The sequence below is a fragment of the Telopea speciosissima genome, chromosome 2 (assembly GCF_018873765.1).
Source record: "Telopea speciosissima isolate NSW1024214 ecotype Mountain lineage chromosome 2, Tspe_v1, whole genome shotgun sequence".
In the NCBI taxonomy this organism is placed as follows: Eukaryota; Viridiplantae; Streptophyta; class Magnoliopsida; order Proteales; family Proteaceae; genus Telopea; species Telopea speciosissima.
Window position 1 is genome coordinate 82026592 of NC_057917.1, and position 20605 is coordinate 82047196.

General features: G+C 37.6%; 1 protein-coding gene across 1 annotated transcript; it reads right to left on the reverse strand.

The window, feature by feature from the left end:
* Positions 1-4136: 4136 nt before the first annotated feature.
* Positions 4137-16230, reverse strand: LOC122651225 (probable jasmonic acid carboxyl methyltransferase 2). Its single transcript, XM_043844530.1, has 7 exons — positions 16110-16230; positions 15721-16013; positions 6211-6307; positions 5704-6108; positions 4920-4944; positions 4541-4779; positions 4137-4421 (listed from the first exon to the last, which is right to left on the reverse strand). The coding sequence occupies exons 1-7, from the start codon at positions 16182-16184 to the stop codon at positions 4137-4139; spliced, it is 1419 nt and encodes a 472-aa protein (XP_043700465.1). The 5' UTR covers positions 16185-16230.
* Between the last annotated feature and the right edge of the window lie 4375 nt (positions 16231-20605).

Here is a 20605-nt window from a genome sequence, read left to right on the forward strand (position 1 = left end):
CACAGTCCTGCCTGGTAGCTCAACCGTAAAAGATCTGGATTCGTACAAAAGTGTTTTTTTCTCATATTTTTTGGGATCTAGATCTTCTATGGCACGTGTTGCCCGTCTTGCCGTGCTGCACAGACACAAGGTGATGTGCATTGACCACCTTACCCTTGCCCGAGTGGGAGTAAGGCGATCATTGCTCGTGGCCCTGTGTCTGCACAGCACAGGCAGGACAAGCTAGGCAACGCACTGTAGAGGATCTGTGTTGTATTTTCTGATCCTATTGCGTATGTTGTGTGACTGAGAATTCATCTTCAGGTGTTTTCAGTACTAGGTTGCAGTTTGTGTAATGGTGATGCTGGATTTTGAGATGAGGGTCTATTTATTTTGATGAGGTATTTTATAATCTAAGAAGGGTTTATTTGTGATGGTTTAGTAGTTTCTAATATTGTTTAGAGAGAATATTTTGTAACCTATTATTTATCATAAAAACGAAAGGTTTACTTAGACAAGATGTCTTGGTTTTTACCTTTCATCTTAGAAGGCACATTTGTTGTGTTCTTTATAGTTTAGGTTGATTTGTTTTATTGTTATTATTTTATGAATATTTAATTATCGTTATGGATTTCTGTTAACTTACACACAAGAGTGAAAGAGTTTTTTTTTTTCCCCAACAATATATTCTCTTCTGGTTTTGGGATGCTCTCCTCCACTCCAACACCTACTTCTTCATTTGATGCAAACGAAAGGAAAGATAAGATAACCTTCTTGGCTCCTTCTGCCCCTTCTCAGTGCTGGTTGTGTTGACATAAACGGGTTAGATGAGGTATCAAATTTGAAGCAAAAAATTGTTATGGGATGAGTTACATGCCCTGAAGTGACCCGCAAGACATCTTTGCTCTTCCGCTTGCTTTCTTTGCTCTATGTTTCCATTGAATGACATAATGGAAGAGTATTTATATTCTTTTATCTGTTTTGATGTAAAAAGAGTGAGATTTGGGGTTTTTCGATTTAGGGTTTCTGGGAGAAAGCAACAACATTGTTTTGGATGTTCTTGAGGAATCTCCATTATAACCCTTCTCCGATTTACATAGTGAATTGGTTTCGCCTTTGCCTGCAGATGTAGCACACTATATTGGTGTGTAAACCACGTTAAATCTTTTTGTCATTTTACTCTATTTTTATTTCTTTTCGTGTTTTGATTGATGTTTGTTCTTATAATATTGATTGATAAAATTGTCTCTTCCTCTAACCTTAGTGTGACAATTAATAAGTATCATCAATGGTAATTTCATAAATAAATTTAATCAGAAAACCCTATAAAATAATTTTAAAGGAACTAGAAATCCTTATGAGCTGTTGAAGGAAGGCTTTCCCATTGACATAGATTTGATGAGTTTTTTTCTCATTGTTAAAATAAAGGGTCGGATCCAATGCACAAGGCTTCAGTGTTTGGTAGGTCTAGGAGAAGTAGATGGTAGGCAGCCTTACCCCTTTCACGGAGAGGCTGATTCCCAGGACTCAAACCCGCACCACTGTGCTGACGGTAATGAGGCCTTGCCATCGCGCTAAAAGCCTTCTAAATAATAAAGATGACAGTAGAAACAATTGATCTGGGAATTAAGGAATATAGGGTAGTAGTGAAGATGCTTACCTGAGAGAGCCAATTAATGGGAGCTATAATAGAGGATCGCAATGAACGAAGTCTAAACTTTTGGATGGAAAGAGCCTCCCATAGAAAGAACCGGGCACACCAAAGATGAAACAAAGCTCGAACTCAGCACCCTTCTCCTTGTTTAGTCAGGCTGGCAACGATTTGAAAAAAACCGTGTTTTACAGGAAGATCAGATTCAGAACTGCTTAGGTTATTTTGAGAGAGAGAGTGGAAAAGTGGAGTTATAAAAGCATACCTAGTTTACCCATCAACCGCATTCATGTGAAGAGAACTTCTTGTGTTTCCACTGCTTCTGCTTCAGACGATAGAACAGTGCTTCCTTTGCAAACACTGGGACCATTGCTTCTGTATATATACAGAAGGAAATGGATTGAAGACCATGGTTTTAGTGTACGGTGCACGGTATCGGAACAGGTACCGATAATCTGCAAAATTGATACGATATTGATATGGTATCGGTCTAGATCAACTGTAACAGATAAAAATACCTCTAAATTTCCTTGAAAAAGAATTTTTTAACCGTTTTACCCCTTGTTTATACTGTGTTACCGATACAATATCAGCACGGTATTGGTATAAGCGCTTATGGCGCTTAGCAAAACTGATACATACACGGTATCGACACGGTATGTCTGTGGCTTTTGCAATTTGTGGACACGTTTTCCTGCACAGCTGTAAATGCTAAATTATTTTAGTCAATCATTTAAGGTTTATCTCATTGGCTGAAAACCCAAAGGTCAAAAAAAAAAGGGGGGGATTGAAATCTTCAATATTTTTGACATAAATAGTATTAAAAAAACATTTATTTTATGATTTAGCCTATTTTTAATGGATTTTTTTTTTGGTAAGACCTATTTTTAATTATAAAAGTAGATCATTATTGATATCTGGTCCCCCATATAACGTGCATCCAATAAAAAAAATCCATAATTAATTCCAAAGGATATATCTTGAATGGCACAGATCGATACCTTGCAAACAAGAGGTCATGAGTTCAACTTGCTTAAAACCTTCGTATCAATAAATAATACCTTTAATGAGTTGGGAATCATAATTTCTTCACAAATGGAGATTATTGTTTGCTTAATATGAGTAGCCGCCCATCAGGGTGGGTAGGTCATGGCGGGTCAGGGCATTTCATGAAATTTTAGTGATTTTTTAAATCCATCGTATCAAAGGGTATCGATTCAACCAAAAAAAAAAAATCTTACCAAGATTGGCCGATTTTATAAAATGAAAATAACTAGACGTAACAATTAGCATTACATCAAAATTTTCTAGGAAAATGATCCTCACACCAACTGTGCCATGCGCCCTCTCCCAATCTCTCTTCTCCTTAATAGGTTGTCCCTGTATGAATTGTGTCCCATCCTATTGGCCTCTTCCACTCTCTCATTGTGTATGCAATTGTGTATCTATTCCATTATAGAGATGAGAATAAATATACAAAAATGTCATCTACTATGACAATATACAAACAAAGAAAGCGAATATAAGGAAATGAATGATACAAAGAATATTTTTTTTCATAATACTACAGCTAACTCCCCCCCCGGTCAGGAAAAAAAAAAAAGAATAAAAACAAAAACCAAAAAACTCAAGGTGGATCAAAGAAAGCCAATTTGAATTCGGACACCAACGATAAAGAATGGCCAGAATGATGTGTTTTGATACATGCAGGTTGATGTACTGATGGAACAAAATAAAGAGTGAGAACACCACAAAGCAAATGATGACGAATAAAATGATAGTCTCTCTCAATATGATTAGTGCGTTTGTGAAAAAAAACATCATTGTGAGCAATTCAAGCAACACTCTTATTGTCAAGCGTCAAATCTAAAGCAAAAAGAGGAGGAGTGTGATTGGGAAGACACTCAAGGCTTACTTAGCGTAGGAGTAAGACTATTAGGTTTGCCCCTCATTTTCTTTGCTTAGCTGATTGGAAAATCTGATGCCCTTTGGAAGATTGCAATGTGAGTTTGTTAATGCTCTTTTTTTTAGGTGATCCAATTTAGATTTTCCAACAATCATTAGGTTGGCTTTTTGTTCCTATTGTCTTTCTCTTTGTTGTCCAAATCATAGTGCTTCTTGATGGCATTTTTGTCTCGTGATATATTTTGAAATTTTTATTTTTGGGGGTTTAATAACTTTTTATTCAAAAAAAAAACATGAATTGAAGATTTTTTTAAAAAAGATTCCCATTACTTTGCCTCCAAAATCACAACATCATTTACGGAAAAAAATTGACCATTTACTTTTTCTTTCTAGTTTTCCATCAAAAAAAAATTTACTTTTTCTTTCTAGTGGCACAAGAGGGTTGAACAGTCTTTACCTATTTATGATGGAAATGATCGACTACATTAACATTGTTGCCCTCTTCAAAATCCCAAAGCTTCACTTCCCTCTCAAGGAAATGACAATACTAGCAAACGTACCCTCCTCCTTTGAGAGGTGGTCACTGAGATACACCATGTACCTATTGAATAGAACATCCATTACAACATCCCCAAAGTGACAAGTGAGCCACGACTCTATCGCAGCTCTTTATACACTTTGCCACTTTCTGTGCAGTTATAAATCTATGGAACATGCATTCTTTGTTGTCATTATCATCATCACTTGCATCCCAACTGACATCCAAGATTTCAAACTGATCAAGATAAAAAGATCCTTCTGCACAAATTATATCCTCTAATTCTTTACGAGAAGGTATGTAATAAGGCAAATTGAATGAATCCACTTTATCTTCTTCAATGAGACCCTAAAAAACAAATTTAAGAGAATTTTAATAATTTGAACATGAAAGAAAATCAATGCCAACCACAAATTTTGTAGGTTTGATCTACATGGTAAGAACTACTAAGCATGCATGCATAGTACCTTTGAGACCAAATCATTGAGTGAGTCGGACAATAGCTCCCAAAGAAAACTCTCTTTGCCAAAGGGATCTTCACTTCTCCTGCGTACTAGTGTTAGGACCATTCGTCCTCCTGGTGTTATTTCCTTGGCGCGCAAGCTAAGAAATAAGGAAAAATCCTTTTGAAATTGCTCCAAGTATGCTTTGACCACACTGGGAGGACTTGTCCTTGCCAAATAAATATTCCCTTTGTTATTCTCAACTAGGGTTGTAAACGGATCGGATTCGACTCGGATAGTGCTATATCCGCATCCGCATCCATTTAGCTTTCGGCCGGATTCGGATAGTGCTAAACGGATAGGGACACGGATACGTAAACGGATTTCGGCTATTCATTTACACTCCTATTCCCAACCATTGAAGGAACCTAATATACCATGGTTAACAAATATATTAACACTTTGTATCAATGCACAAGATAGGAAAAATATTCATCCTGAGATATAACCTTTTTGTCTTTCATTGGGGGAGGGGGAGGAGGAAAAGTTAGAGACATAGTTTCTCTAAGCAAACATGCATGTTAAGAGAGCCGCTTGGATTCTTTTATCTTCTAATATCTATACGACATCCTCTACTTCCGCTTGCCCCTACTTCCGTGTGCGTCTTACGCACAACGAAGCATGCAAGGGTAGGCGTAAAGTGGTCTTTGGGTGCCCCATTGTGTGTAAGGAGCACATGGAAGTAGGGGCAGGCGGAAGTAGAGGATCCGGACTCATGCTGGTGTTCCAATTTTGTGAATAAGCTGTTCACATCACCTTTAAAGCTAGATTCACGTCCAACATATGACACAATAAATTAGGAACCTAAGGCTATTAAACCGTCTATTTGGTCTTTTTTTTCCTTCAATTTTTCCTTATAAGGTGTTTGGTCTACAAAAACCAAACCAAAACCCATAGGTATCAATGCGGTCGGTTTTAGTCAGTTAATGGTTTCTTTTAACAGTCTCTTATCGGCCCGATGAATCCCACTTACATAATCATGTATCCATGTGTTTGGCATGCATTCTAGGTCGATCTCGCATTCTTGAATGATAAAAACAACTATTTTTATCATGAATACAAAATCGACATTATGATACTTAATTGATACAGAGGAGGTGTAGAAGCTGATTATATACGTTACAAACCTGAGAGAGCCAGTGAACGCTGTTAGAGGAATGAAAGAAGTCTATAGAATTGCTTGGAAAGAGTCTGCCATAGAAAGAACCAGGTAATCCAGTGATGGAACATGGCCCAAACTTTTCACCCTTCTCCTTCTTTAGTTGCTCACAGAAGTCCGGCAAGGTCTTGAAAATGGCATTCAAATCATTAGATGGAAGATCATTGAGGAAAACTTGGAATTCAGGCGTATTACGATTCAACTGATGGCATGTTTCATCAATAGCCTCGATGATCTCTGTGGTCACCAGTAGGGTGTTGGGACCTGAAGAGCACCCCAAGTCTGCTACCCTTAAACATGGAGGTAAGTTTTTGGTATAAAAATCCAAAATGCTCCCAATCACCACTGGCTTTGTCTTTGTTATCACTAGTTTCTGAAAAAGACCCCCAAGTTCAACCTCTTAATTAGAAGAATGAAAATGAAAGAAATTCGAGATTGGAAATCTTAAATAACGAGAGAGAGAGAGAGAGAGTACTTGAAGTATAGAGTTACAGGCGTAGCTAGTTTCTCCATTTCCCCAATTCATGTGGAAAATTTGTTGGACTCCCATGGCTTCTCTAAGTCTGAAGACTCTTTAAGCAGCAACTTCGCAATTGGTGTTAAGGGGATTTAAATTGCATTTGATCGATCAATCCCTGATTGGACTTTTCACAGAAAGAAAAATAAATCAAAGACTCTCCAGCTTCAAATCAATCCCTGCTTGGAATTCAAAGAAGAAAAATATAAATCAAGACTCTCCAGCTTCAAATCAATCCCTGCTCGGACTTCAAAGAAAAAATAAATAAATCAAAGACTCGGGCTTGCCCCTTCTCAGAATGGAAGTGCATACAGGTCAAGTCTTTATTTGGGCCGGGAATGAGAACATTATAAAAATGCATTTCGTTTAAGGGAAGCAGTTTTCTGTACGGGAGTGTTAGGCCACACTTCTATGTGTCTATCTCTCTCTTCCTTAAAACAAGGGTAGAGGTGTCTTTTCACATGGGGAGGAGAGAAATAGACTCATGGGCCTCGATAGAGATCTTTTTCCCTTCATTTAATTAAGAGGAAGAGAGAGAAGAAGTGGGGTGTTTTGAAGAGAGTCGATCTGTTCCATAGTTTTAGTGCATGATATTGGAACGGGTATTGGTAACCTGCAAAACTAATACGATACCAATACAGTATTGGCTTGGATCGGCTGTATTGGACAAAATTACCCATGAATCTCCTTAAAAAGTGAGTTTTATGACTATTTTACTCTTTGTTTGTACCGTGATGTTGATTTAGTATCGATACGGTATCGGTATCGATGATTAGCAAAATCGATACGTATCCCTCGATACAGGTGATACGATACTGATACTTAGAACCATGATCTGTTCGAAAAAGAACGATAAGGATGAAATGTTGAATAAACAATTAATTAAATAGAAGAATTGAAGAAAAAACAAAACAAAAATCGAATAGAATAAAAAATCGGAGAGAGAAGAAGCGAATGGATGCTTTTATTTTTGATTATTTTTATTTGTTATTATTTCAATGATAAAAATAGTAAACAAATAGAAGAAGAATAGTAGGTTAAATAGATTAACTGGTTACTAGGTGAAAAAAAAAGGCAATCTAGGTTTTAAAAAACATAAGGGTAAAAGGAGATGTAAAAAATTAAAAGTATGGTAGTATCAAAAAAAATAAAATTAAAATATAGTAATTTCAGTAATTATAGATTAAGTGTAAGGTAGTAATAGTAATTGCCCCTAAAATTAATTTCGAATTCAGAAAACACGGTATTGTGTTCCACGTGATTCTCGGTCCTGTTGGCGACACTCCCACACACTCCGGAGTCTGGACCATTCTCCAGATAGGTTTCGTACGGAGGGGACCCATATGTAATCAATTTAAGTTGGTTACATTTGGTTTTCATTTTTCCAGTCACCGACTTTGGCTTTATGACAAATGTTAAGAGAGAAAAAGTCTGTACAAAAGTGCTTTTTCCTCATATTTTCTGATCCTGCTGCGTATGTGTGTGACTGAGAATTTATCTTCGGGTGTTTTCAGTACCAGGTTGCAGGTTTGTGCGGTGGTGCTGCGGCTTTGAGACGAGGGTTCATTTATTTTGATGAGGTATTTTATAATGAGTGGGTAGTCGCAGCGCTGAGGGTATATTTCTTAAATTCAACGATAAACACAACATGTTAATTTGTGTCGTTTATTTTTTTATCTTTTAATCGTAACCGTTGAATAAAAAAAACTTGTAACCTGTTCACCGTGACAACAGGTTTTTCCAACTCTTCTTTTCTTCGCCGGTCAGAAAACAATCATCCTCTCCGGCAGTGGGTTAGGTCCTGCAAATCTCTGTTGAAACCCTGAGAGAGAAATCATCCACATCGGTGATAGGGAAAATAAAAGAAAATCAAGCTGAAAAGAAGCCGTTGACGGCAGCGAGACCAAGTTCAGATTTAGGATGGAGAGTCCTATTGGCGAAATCGAATTTCTCTTGAGATTTCTTAATCCAAGAGAACCCATCAAAGGCTCCGATGAGAAAGAAGAGAGACACAATTAGAGACCAAATCGAGATCCTCACTTTGGTTCCCACCTGCCTTTTTAATGCTCCTCCTACTCTCGTAATCCTCCATAATCAAGAGAGCTATATCCGCCATTTTTCTTCTCTATAAAAGTGTAAAACGCTTCACATCCCCAGAAAGAAAGAAAGAGAAATGAAATTTCTGAGTACTGGATTGGAGTGGTGGTTGGGTTTCTGGTTTTTGGATAAGGCTGGCAGATTTTATTAAACCCTTTTTTCTTTCTTTTAGATTGTGGGTGATCGATGATGTGCAGAGCACTTGGTAGTTTATAGGATTAATTTTGTTAAGAGTGACTGGACGGAGTAGTTCATCAGTATTCATTTTGAGTTCTTCATCTTCATGGAATGAATAAAGAATTTTTTTCTCGACCTTTTAACTCAGAAGTTGTCATAAGGTTTTTATGGGACGTATGTGGACATTGTCTTGTTACCTTCCAGATCCTTTGTATTGTTATAATGGGTTTTATTCAGTACGGGGGCAGTTCCTGATCTCGAAACGTGAATGGCTGGTTTGCAGAGGCCTAGTCTTTCTGAGAGGGATGCGGCTGGGGTATTGCTGCTGTTAGGGTTTGAGTTGGTTTTGAGTTCCGGTGAGGGTTTGGTTTCCCTATCCTTCTCCGATCGTTTCATTCCAACTACCACACCCCAGAGATCTGGATCTGGCAACCTTCAGGCTAAACGATGAAGACAAGGTTCGCTCCTCCGCCCTCCGCCCTCCGCCCTCCGCCCTGTGTATTGTCGGTTGGAAGATTGACGGTATTTTTTTTTTATATATATATAAAAGGAAAGATGGAGTTTAGGTTAGCCGGTTACAGGTAAAATAATGAACGATTAGGATTTTACATTAGAAATCAACGGATGAGATTTCAAGTGTTGCGTTTAACGTCGCTTTTAACCCACTTTCCCAGTCGCGCCGCGACTTTTTTCTCTTTTATAATTTAAGAAGGGTTTATTTGTGATAGAGAATATTTTGTAATCTATTATTTGTCATAAAAATGAAAATTTTACTTAGGCTCTCTTTGGTATCATTTAGATTTTTTATTTTTATCTATTTACCAAAAATTATTAATAAAAATCATTTTTGATCAAAACATGAAAATCGTTTGGTAATAATCATAATGGAATATGGAGTGAAAAAACCATTTGGTAACTATCTGATGTAAATAATTTTTATAATGGGTGAAGGGATTCCCCCTTCAACCATCTTCCATCTCCATTCGTTCACAAAACTGCAACAGAGAAATCTGTTCCAACTGTTTTCATTACTTGGCAAGATAATGATAAAAACTATTGATGGGTTCCATCACAATTGGCTCTGATGGACATGAGTATGAAAGCCTAACATTTGTTTTTGGGCATTGTTGGGATATAAGATCGAGCAGGGCGAGAAAGGGTTGTTGAGGTCGTGGGTCCAAGACCTAGGAAGCGAACACGACAGATACGAGCACGAGCCCAATCTCGTGCCAACGGTGCACAGCTCGTCATCCTATGAGATGACAGTGAGCGCGAAAGAAATATCCTGCGCAGTTTGCATAAGAATTTCCACGTCTATCGATCATGGACCAACAGGGTCCGAGACTTTCGCCCACGTCACGTCTAATCGGATGAACATCATCTCCATATTACACTCTCCAATGGTCTCACTCCACTCCGAGATTCTAGCTTACCAATCTTGACAGAATTATTCTGAACTCTCAGCCACCTTAAATAAGGGAGGCAACACACATCCAACCTATCTGAACTCTCATTGAATTGACTATTGCTCAAACATCTAACTTAAACATCGGAGTGAGATCACCGACGACGCTCGGTACCCTCTGCTAATCTCTGTCTTGCAGGTAGAACTCGCTCTAGTAGGATTTCTGACGCAACAGGCACCATTTATTTCCGTCTCTTTGTCTCTACCCCTCTCCCTTCACCTCTCTTTCGTTTTTACTTCTAATACAAAAACTAAATCAACATAAATGAACGGATACAGAAGAAAAACGAAGGCTTCTTTGAGGGTTTGGTCTACATCTTAATCTCCTTATGCATTTTCTATTAGTTTCTGATGGTTTTCTAAACTGGGTTTTCAGCCCGTTTGACCTAAATCAGCGCCGACATAAAAATAGCTTGCTGGGTTTCCTATATCCGATTGTCTTTTCCATGTGGAGTTACTGTAATTCTTGCTAAGTTCTGGTGTTGGGCCTGTTGGGGTGTTTTGTTGGGGTTAGATCCAGGGATTATTTGCAGGTTAGCAATCTGCTCCTGACTGATGGTTATTGTTTTAAAATTTAACTGTGGCGTTATTGGGGTCTGGATTCTATTTCTTCATTTGTTTTGATTCCTCGTTCTTTGGGGTTTTATGATGGGTTTTCTTGCTTGTTGCCCTTCACTATCACCGATCCTTGTAATTCTGGCCACCCGATCGTCTTTGCTAGTCGGGAGTTCTTAAAAATGTCTCAGCCAGTCAGCCTCTTGATCGGTGAAGAAGAAGGAGCACGGGCTAGTGGGCTAGTGGGTAGTGCGTAGTGGCTAGTGGCTAGCATTTTTAAAAATAAAACGAAGTTACTATTTTGCCCTTCAGCTTTGAGGTTTGTGAGCATGTGCTCGTTAAAGTGTCCGCAAAAACAAGTGGAAACAATTTTCTCTGAAAAATCATAAATGGCTTTTGATGTATTTTTGGTTTTTGGATTTTTTCAAATTTTTTAAATAGAAATAAATTTCACCAAACGCAACCAAAAACGATTTTTAAGACCCAAAAAAAAAAAAAAAACCCCATACCAAAGATGGCCTTAGACATATTTGCTCTTCCACTTGCTTTCTTTGCTCTATGTTTCCATTGAACGATAAAGGTTGTTGAAGAAGAGTCAAAGAGATGGGACGAGGAAGAACGAGAATCACACAACGGGGTTTTTTCACACGTTCCAAAATGGTGAACATTCTTGGAATGTGTTTCATTAATTCTTCGTCCCTTCTTGGAATATTGGTATGATTCGACCGGTGGAGGATTATTTATATCTTCTATCCGTTTTGAGGTAAAGAGGGTGAGATTTGGGATTTTTCGATTTAGGGTTTCTAGGAGAGAGTTGCAGTGCCATTTTGGGTGTTCTTGAGGGATTTCCATTGTAACCATTCTCCGATTTACATAGTGAAACAGTTTCGCTTCTGCCTGTGGATGTAACACACCATACTGGTATGTAAACCACGTTAAATCTCTGTGTTGTCTTGTTCTGGTTTTGTTTCACCTTTACCCGTGGATGTAGCACACCATACGTCCATAATGGTGTGTGAACCACGTTAAATCTCTGTGTCGATGTCTTGCTCTGTTTTTGTTTCTTTTTTTGTTTTGATTGGTGTTTGTTCTTACAATATTGATCGACAAAATTGTCTCTTCCTTTAACCTTAGTGTGACATTTAATAAATCTCATCAGTGGTAATTTCATAAATAAATTTAATCAAAAACCCTATAAAATAATTTTAAAGTAACTAGAAATCTTTATGAGTTGTTCAAGGAAGGCTTTCCCATTGATATATATTTGAAGGGTTTTTTCTCATTGTTAAAATAAAGGGTCTTACCCAATGCACAAGACTCCAGCATTTGGCAGGTCTAGGAGAAGTAGATGGATGGTAGGCAGCCTTACCCCTTTCACGGAGAGGCTGATGAAACAAAGCTCGAACTCAGCACCCTTCTCCTTGTTTAGTCAGGCTGGCAACGATTTGATAAAAAACTGTGTTTTACAGGAAGATCAGAACTGCTTAGGTTATTTTGAGAGAAAGAGAGAGACTGGTAAAGTGGAGTAATAAAAGCATACCTAGTTTACCCATCAACCGCGTTCATATGAAGAGAACTTCTTGTGTTTCCAATGCTTCTGCTTCAGACGATAGAACAGTGCTTCCTTTGCAAACACTGGGACCATTGCTTCCGTATATGTATAGAAGAAAATGGATTGAAGACCATGGTTTTAGTGCACCGTATCGGAAAGGGTATCGGTGACTCGCAAAACTGATATGATATCGATACGGTATTGGCATGGATTGACTATATCAGACAAAAATACCCCTAAATTTTTTGACCATTTTACCCCTTGTCTGTACTATGTTACTGATACGGTATCAACACGGTATCGGTATCGGTATCGGTGACTAGCAAAACCAAAACGTATATGGTATTGGCACGGTATGTCTCAATAGGGGTGTAAATGAATAGCCGAAATCCGTTTTTGTATCCGTGTAGCACTATCCGAATCCATCCGAAAGCTAAACGGATGCGGATACAGATAGACTATAGCTATCCGAAAAGCTATATTTACATGTAAACGGATAAAATATCCAATCTGTATCCGTGTCCGTATCCGTTTAGCACTATCCGAATCCGTCCGATAGCTAATCGGATGCGGATGCGAATATAGCACTATCCGAGCCGAATCCGATCCGTTTACAAGTTACAGTCCTAGACGTCTGTGGCTTTTGCTATTTGTGGACAGTTTTCCTGCACAGCTGTATATGCTAAATTATTTTGGTCAATCATTTAAGGTTTACCTTATTGGCGGAAAACCCAAAAGGGCAAAAAAAAATGGGGGGGTGATATATCTTTAATATTTTTTACATAAATAGTATTAAAAAAACATTTATTTTATGATTTAGCCTAGTTTAATGTATTAAAAGTACATCATTATTGACATCTGGTCCCCCATATAACATGCAACCAATAAAAAAAAGGCCATGATTAATTCCAAAGGGTACATCTTTATTGGCACAGATCAATACCTTGCAAACAAGAGGTCATGAGTTCAACTCTCATTAAAACCTTCGTATCAATAAATAATACCTTTAATGACTTGGGAATCTTAATTTCTCCAAGAATGGAGATTATTATTTGCTTAATATGAGCAGCCCCCCATCAAGGTGGGTAGGTCATTTTACTATTTGATATACCAATTGTCCACATGATGATTTTCAATAAGAAATGCACTATAAATTATGATATTAGCAGATCAATTGTTGTTGAAATTTGGGCGGTTGATGATACGAGGGCTATGTTTGGTTGTCAAGAAATGAAAAGAAAAGAAAAATTAAATAAAGGAAAAAGAACGCTAACTGATGTTGTACCTAGGCATGTACTTATACCTAGAGGCCCTAGACAGAGTCTAGTTTAAAAAGACTGATGCAACCCCTGGAAAGACGGAAAGGGTGCGTGCGCCAGTCTTTTCACACTAGACTGCATCTGAGCATAAATACATGCTGAAGCACAACATTGGATAACGTTACTCTTCTCATAAAATAAAATCCAACTGTTATATTCAATTTGATGATCTTACCTTGGGAAAAATGTTTCCAACGCTATTCATATGAACTAATTGATTTCGTATTGACAATGTTAACAAGCCGAGGCACCAGAAGAACAAAATGTGTCATGCAAGCACAAATATGTTTTTGGCCACCTTTTGTATAGACCACATATTGGATTTTGTGACCCATCACAATCATATGATGACTCAGCCATTTATGTCATTTCCTCTATTCTTTCTTGACTTTTCTACATGATTTTGAAGTAGCATTCAGATTTTTTGAAAATTTGTGTTTTTTTATTTTTATTTTAAATTTCTTCTACTTTGACGAGTTATAATGATAGGTTCAAATGTTCAAACTCAACATATAAGTATGGAATATAGGACCTTTCTACCACTAATATAGAGGCCCACCCAATATACCATGTGATAGATAATGACAACTGGTATATAAAAATTTTAAAAAAAATTACGTCAATTTTAATACTGGCAGCAACTGGGACATATGTCATCGGAAAAAAAATTTCTTTGCAGTGTCCTAATCTGGCAATGCACTACAGTACAGACTTGAGAGCTCGACACGTGTAAGAAAATTAAAAAAAATGCCTTGCATCGAGTTCGCACCGTTGGATGAAGCTTCTTCTACGTGTCAAATTCTTAGGGCCGAACTGCAGTACACCGCTAAATGCCCGCATTACAGAGGATTTTAATCCATATGTCACCAGTACCCAATCGTATATGTTAAGTGTATCGATATCGGTTGGAAGCATACAACCTCCAAAATATTTGATCCTTCGTTTCTTGAATTACCCATTTACAACATGGAAGATAAAGTTGCAATTTCATATATATATTTAGATAATGTTTTGGATTGATCATATGTCAAAATTCACTCAGATTCAATCATATACCAGCCCATGTAGTCTTGTACACTCTCTTGATAGTCTTGGATTTTTTGAACCTTTTTTTTTTGCTTTTTTTTTCTATTTTAATTTTTTGGTGAGGGTTGGGGTGAAGAGTGAAGGATTACTAACTAATTCTTGTAGTTAATTTCTCTTTGTTTCTTTGCTTTATTGAAGTATTTTACCATCCCTAAAAAAATAAAAAGTGTAACATGAAAAAGATGGATATCGGGATGGTCTTCTCTTTTTTCTATGGAGAAGTTAGCTGCTAAGGAGGCTATGTCTCTGGCTTCATTTATATGTTGACATCTATGGTGTTCTCGGAATGCTCTATTGTTTTCATCTAAGGCTGATTCTCCTAATGATGTGATCTTATCAGCACATCGCGCATGCACTGATTTTCTCATGGCTTCCATGCCTCCTCTAAGGTCGTTGGATTCTCCGTTGCCTTCATCAACCTCCATGGTCTCAACTTGGACGCCCCCTCCTCTTGGTAGTTTCAAGCTCAACTGTGGTGCCTCTTGGAACCCAAACAAAAATCAAAGCGGTTTGGGTTTTCTAATCCGAAATCATCTTGGTGAGTCTCAGGTGGTTGTATCAACCCCTTCTATGTTCAACAATATTTTGGTTGGAGAGGCAATGGCTATTAGGGATGGATTACTTGAGGCTCTTTCAGAAGGAACCTATATGCTAGTGGTGGAAAGTGACAACCAAGAGGTTATCTCTTATCTCCATGATTTCACGAAGATTTCGGCTCTCTCAATTAGGCCGATTGTTAGTGATATTAAACATCTGGTTACTTATTTTGACCATGTTTCATTTCAATATATTCCAAGGGAAGCCAATGCTATGGCTGATTCCCTTGCCAGGAGGACTCTATCTCTTACGGATATGATAGTGTGGCCCAATTCCGATCCCTGTGTTTCTGTTGATTCAATCTCAGATTCCAGAAGTGTAATCCGTGTTCTTCAATAGTAATTCGATATACCAAAAAAAAAGAAAAAGATGGACAAAGAAAAATATAACCAAACCAAATACATGTATTAATGTAAATCAAGAACTTACCATCAATCTGCCACCAAAATTACAACATCATATATTGAAAAGGTGGATGTGGACCATTAACTTTTACTTTCTTAGAAGCACAAGAAGGTTGGCTACTTAGTGCCAGTTAAAGCATGAATACATCTTTATTACTTCTGATGATTGAAATGAGTAGATTAACAGTCTAGCTAGCCCTCTTCAAATTCCCAAACATATCACCCTTCTCCTTCTTAAGTTGCTCATAGAAGGCAGGCAAGGTCTTGAAAATGTTGTTGAAGTCATTAGATGGAAGATCATTGAGGAACACTTGGAATTCAGGCGTAGTAAGCTTCAATTGATGACATGTTTCATCAATAGCATCAATGATCTCTATGATGACCTCTAGTGTGTTGGGCCCTGAAGAGCAGCCCAAATCTGCAACCCTTAAACATCGAGGTAAGTTGATGGTATACAAATCTGAAATGCTCCCAATCACCACTGGCTTTGCCTTGGTTATCACTAGTTTCTGAAAACACCCAAAAAAGTTTAATCTCTTAGAAAAATGAAACCGTAAAGAAAAAAAATAGAGAGCCCGAAGGTTAGAGAGAGAGAGAGAGAGTACTTGAAGTTTGGAGTTGCAGGCGTAGCTAGTTTCTCCATTGCCCCCATTCATGTGGAGAACTTGTTGGACTTCCATGGCTTCTCTAGGTCTCAAGAGTTTTTTTTATAAGCAAAAACTTTGCAAGTAGTGAGGAGGGTAATGGTAATGGGTATTGGAATTTGGAAACCGTGCTTGTGTATATATATGCCTTTGATCAATCAACCCCAGCTGTGGGCCTGTTGCCTAAGAGGAGAAAATTAAGATTAAACAAAGACTAGGGTCTAGGAGAAAATACATAAAATAAAGACTTGCCGTGGTAAAGAAAGAGTGTAGCTCGATTGACACCGACTCTGAATAAGAGCACAACCGAGTTTGAGACAAACATTGTACACAGATCATCCGATTTCAGTTTTTTTTTTTAAATCTAATTTTTGTATGATAGACATGGGAAACGTTTTCCCTGATTTTGTTTCAAAATAAATAACCAACAACCGTTAGATTAGCACAAGGCCACTTGGCGACTTGGGATCAGCTACCCATATGGGGAGTAGACGGGACAGATCCCAATTCTCCATGGGCTGTGGGACCCACGTCCCATGGAGGATTCAGATTTGTCCCCATCGTCCTCAAGAAGTGGGGAACAGTTCTGGACTCCTACTTGGCGGGCTTGAGATTGTAGGTGGCACGATGACCACTCAATCCCAGGTGCAGACGATCAACAAAACAAGTAACGTTTTTTTTTATTATTATTTTTTATGATAAAAACAAAATATATTATTAGGAGACTGAAAAATATACAATATTTTTAGATTGAGTGTGTTTGGCAAGATTAAACGTTATGGCTATACAAAATGAGTCTCCTTGTTTATCAAAACATATGTCTTGGGATATATCAGAAATATAAACTAAGTCCTTTATAAAATGTCAAAGCCAAAGAGAATTGGTTGGAGATGGAAGAACATCAGTGATCCTATGATTTGAATACCACACTTCTTCAATCTTCAACCCCATGCTAGAGACATGATCCAGGTCAGTTCGGATACTGACCAGTTCAGATTCCATACATGTAGTAGATGTAATATGTTCTGTAACAAAATAGGTAAGCTTACCCTCTATGAAAAAGATGTAGGACCATCCTGCTAAACTTAATCCAAGTATATAGTATCCTGCACAAATTAAAACAAGAAAGTATAAAATTGATAAGGCAAAAGAGGGAGGAGGAGCTAATAAAGTTTCCTCATAACTAGAATATACACGAGGGGACCAATGACCACCCTGCCCCCCTGCACAGGCTGCCCATGTGTCTGGGCGCAGGCTGTGCAGCGGCACATAGAGTATTCTCCCTTAAATATATTTTAAATAAACTATTCAAGAGTTTTATTCCAAAAAGGAATCTATCTTTACCATGCCAATTTCGTACCTTAGGAAACAATCACAGAAATCGATGAGCCCTGTGTACGTGATCTTCCATGGCTTCTGCCATTACCATTGCCATAGCACCAACTATGGTCTGTCGACAACCATGCCTCCTTTCTTTTTTTTCTTTTGTTACTTGCAATCATGGAAGAAGAACTCGACCAAATTTGTCGAAACCACCGAGTTAACTTGGTTTCGCAGGTTTTCGAGATGAGTTGAAGGGTGATTTTAAAAAATTCAGGGTTTTGATCGAAATTCGATGGTTTCAACCAGTTTTGACCAAGATGTTGGTAATTTTGCAGGTTTCGACATTTATGCACATCAAAACTTGGGGAAACCTGACTCGAAACTAGTATAGATTCTTAAGTATGCCAGTAACCAGGCCAGACACTTATTTATGCTTAATATCATTGAAGTAAATGTTTTTGTATTTGTATTTCATTTACTTAACATATTATTCATAAATAAGCAACTACCCCCTATTTGAATCCAATAAAAATAATTAAAAAAATCAAATTACAAAAAAAAAAAAAAAAGTCAACCCCCAAATTCAAGAACAAAAACTGGATTTTTGATAATAGATACAATTTTCAACTTTCTAATGCTAGGGTTTTTCTCAAATTTAAAATTTTCATAAATCTTAATATGGTAAAACATTGTTAAAATTCAAAATTGCGATAAAATATTCATTTGTTTTGATGTCCAAATAAAAATTTTCATTCAGAGCGATTTTGACAGCATTTGCGCAGGCCAAATTAAGTTTGACCAATACATAACTCCTTCAATATAAACCTGATTTAAGCAATCTTGGGCTTGTTGGAAAGCTGTCCAAACAAAGTTTTCTAACAAATCCAAGATTGTTTAAATCTGATTTATATTGAAGGTGTTATGTTCCGGTCAAACTTTATTCGATGCCATGTCTAAGAACAATATACAGTATCAAATTTAGATCAAAACCACAAGTATTATTTTTAGTGTTCTCTATGTGAAACTAAGGCATGCATTGGATTTAAAATATAAAAAATAAGCAGTATAACAAGAATCAGGGCAAAAAAATAATTTTTGCGCCTCGAAACCAAGGTTCGAGTTAGCCTGGAGAAAATTTCAGGTTTCGATCGAAATATGCTCGACACCAAGATGAACTTGATTTCTAACCGATCGAAACCCGAGTTTTAGAACCTTGCTTGCAATAGGTGACCAAAAAAACGCCCATCGGCTCTTGCAAAAACCCAATGAGCGGAGGTGAGAATTCGGTGACTAAGCGAAACCCCTTCGATTGACTTTTTGTGTGTCGATTCAAACACCTATCGCTAAGAGGGACCATTGACTAGGGACTGTCGGCCTATGCACACATCGTATCACTCGGGCAACAATAGATGACACATAAGACATGAAAGTTTTAAGAGCTTGAACGGATCAAGAACCAATGTTTGGATTCACATCCGTTCAAGCCCTAAAAACTTTCATGTCTTATGCGTCATCTATTGTTGCCCGAGTGATATGATGTGTGCATAGGTCGACAGTCCTTAGTCAATGGTCCCTCTTAATTGGCAAAAGGTTTTCTGATCGGCGGTGCAGGTAATGGAATCTATGGTCGAGAATAATCTGATCCATCGAATTGGTATCGATAGATCTTGTTCGTTAATTGAATTCCAAAACATTATACGATTTTGAGTGATATACGATAACTATTACCGAAAAGAAAAAAAAAAGAAATACGATCCCAAATACACTTCCTCTCTCTCCCTCTCTTTCTTGTCGAATGCTTCGTTCTCACTTTGGTTCTGAAGAGTGTATCTCGAACTGAAGGCTAGGGCTTGCGTTTTACCCTGTTTCTCTTACGCTTAAGAGAGAATTCTCCACAGAGGAAGAAGCTTAAAGCAGGTCACTAAGAAGATTTGGGATTGGAAATCAACAGAGATCTTATTGCTTTAAGACTCAAGAGTTTCAACCTCCCTTAGCAGAGTTCATGCTCGATCCCATCTAATACAAAAAAAGTTTCTAATATCTTGAGGGCACCCCTATCTTGAGATACAAAATCTCGTAACTTCTTGTAATCTATGATATACTTCTCCTATACGGAAGTTTCTACTTTCCTCCCCAATCCCAAATCCGACTTCACCCTGGTAGACCTTGGCAGCCGGCAGGCAGACGTTCATGCTCTGCAACTCTCTCTCTCTCTCTCTCAGTCGTCTCTGTTTTTTGCAGTTTATTTTTTAACGTTTTTACACGTCTCTGCTACAATTTCTATTTTGTCTCAAGAATTGGATCACAATCACTATATTTGAAGAAATCAGCCGACAAAAGGTATGGATTTTAGGGCTTTCTTGAGCAAAATTGATGTTCAAGTTCCTATTGGTTGCTAGGTCGATCTTTAGTTTGGTTTTTGTGGGGATCTAATTATCAGCCGGACATTCATGGGTGGTTTGATTTTTGTGTTTTTTTTTTTCTTTCTATTTTAACATCTTCTCTGTATCTATATACTTTGCAGTGGTATTTGATTGTTGGATTTGTTTCTCAATACATTGTCTGTGTAACCATTGCTATCTGATGATTTGCCCTTTGTTTTATCTAGTATAGTTGGTGTTTTCTGGTACTGTTATCCTAAAGTTGTGTTAGTTATGGTTGCATCTTATGCATAATGAGTTTGGGCATATTATTGTGCGTTGTATGCACTTGCACTCATGTAGTTTCAGTTAAATTGAAACTGTGCCACATTGTGGAGAATCCATATCATGTTTATTACATCTGGGTTATGTTTATATAGAACAAACATACATCTGAAGAACTTGGTTTTAGCACATATCAAGGCAGACCTCGATTGTGGGAATGACGAGAAGTAGAAGTGAGAAGATTTCTGATAGTTCATGTTAGGCTTTGAAAATTACAGATGTTTTCATACCTGATATAACCAATTAAGTTAGATGTTCTTATCAAAGGGGCGGATGGTTTAATAGATGTAATTCTAAATCCAATTCGTTATATCAAATGTAGTGGTTTTACCATCGTATGACTCTGCATTTGTGAATCAAGTAGCAGCTTGGATAATTGAACAGTTCTAGTGATCAGACTGGTTAAGAAAGTTGATAAAGTAGATTCAA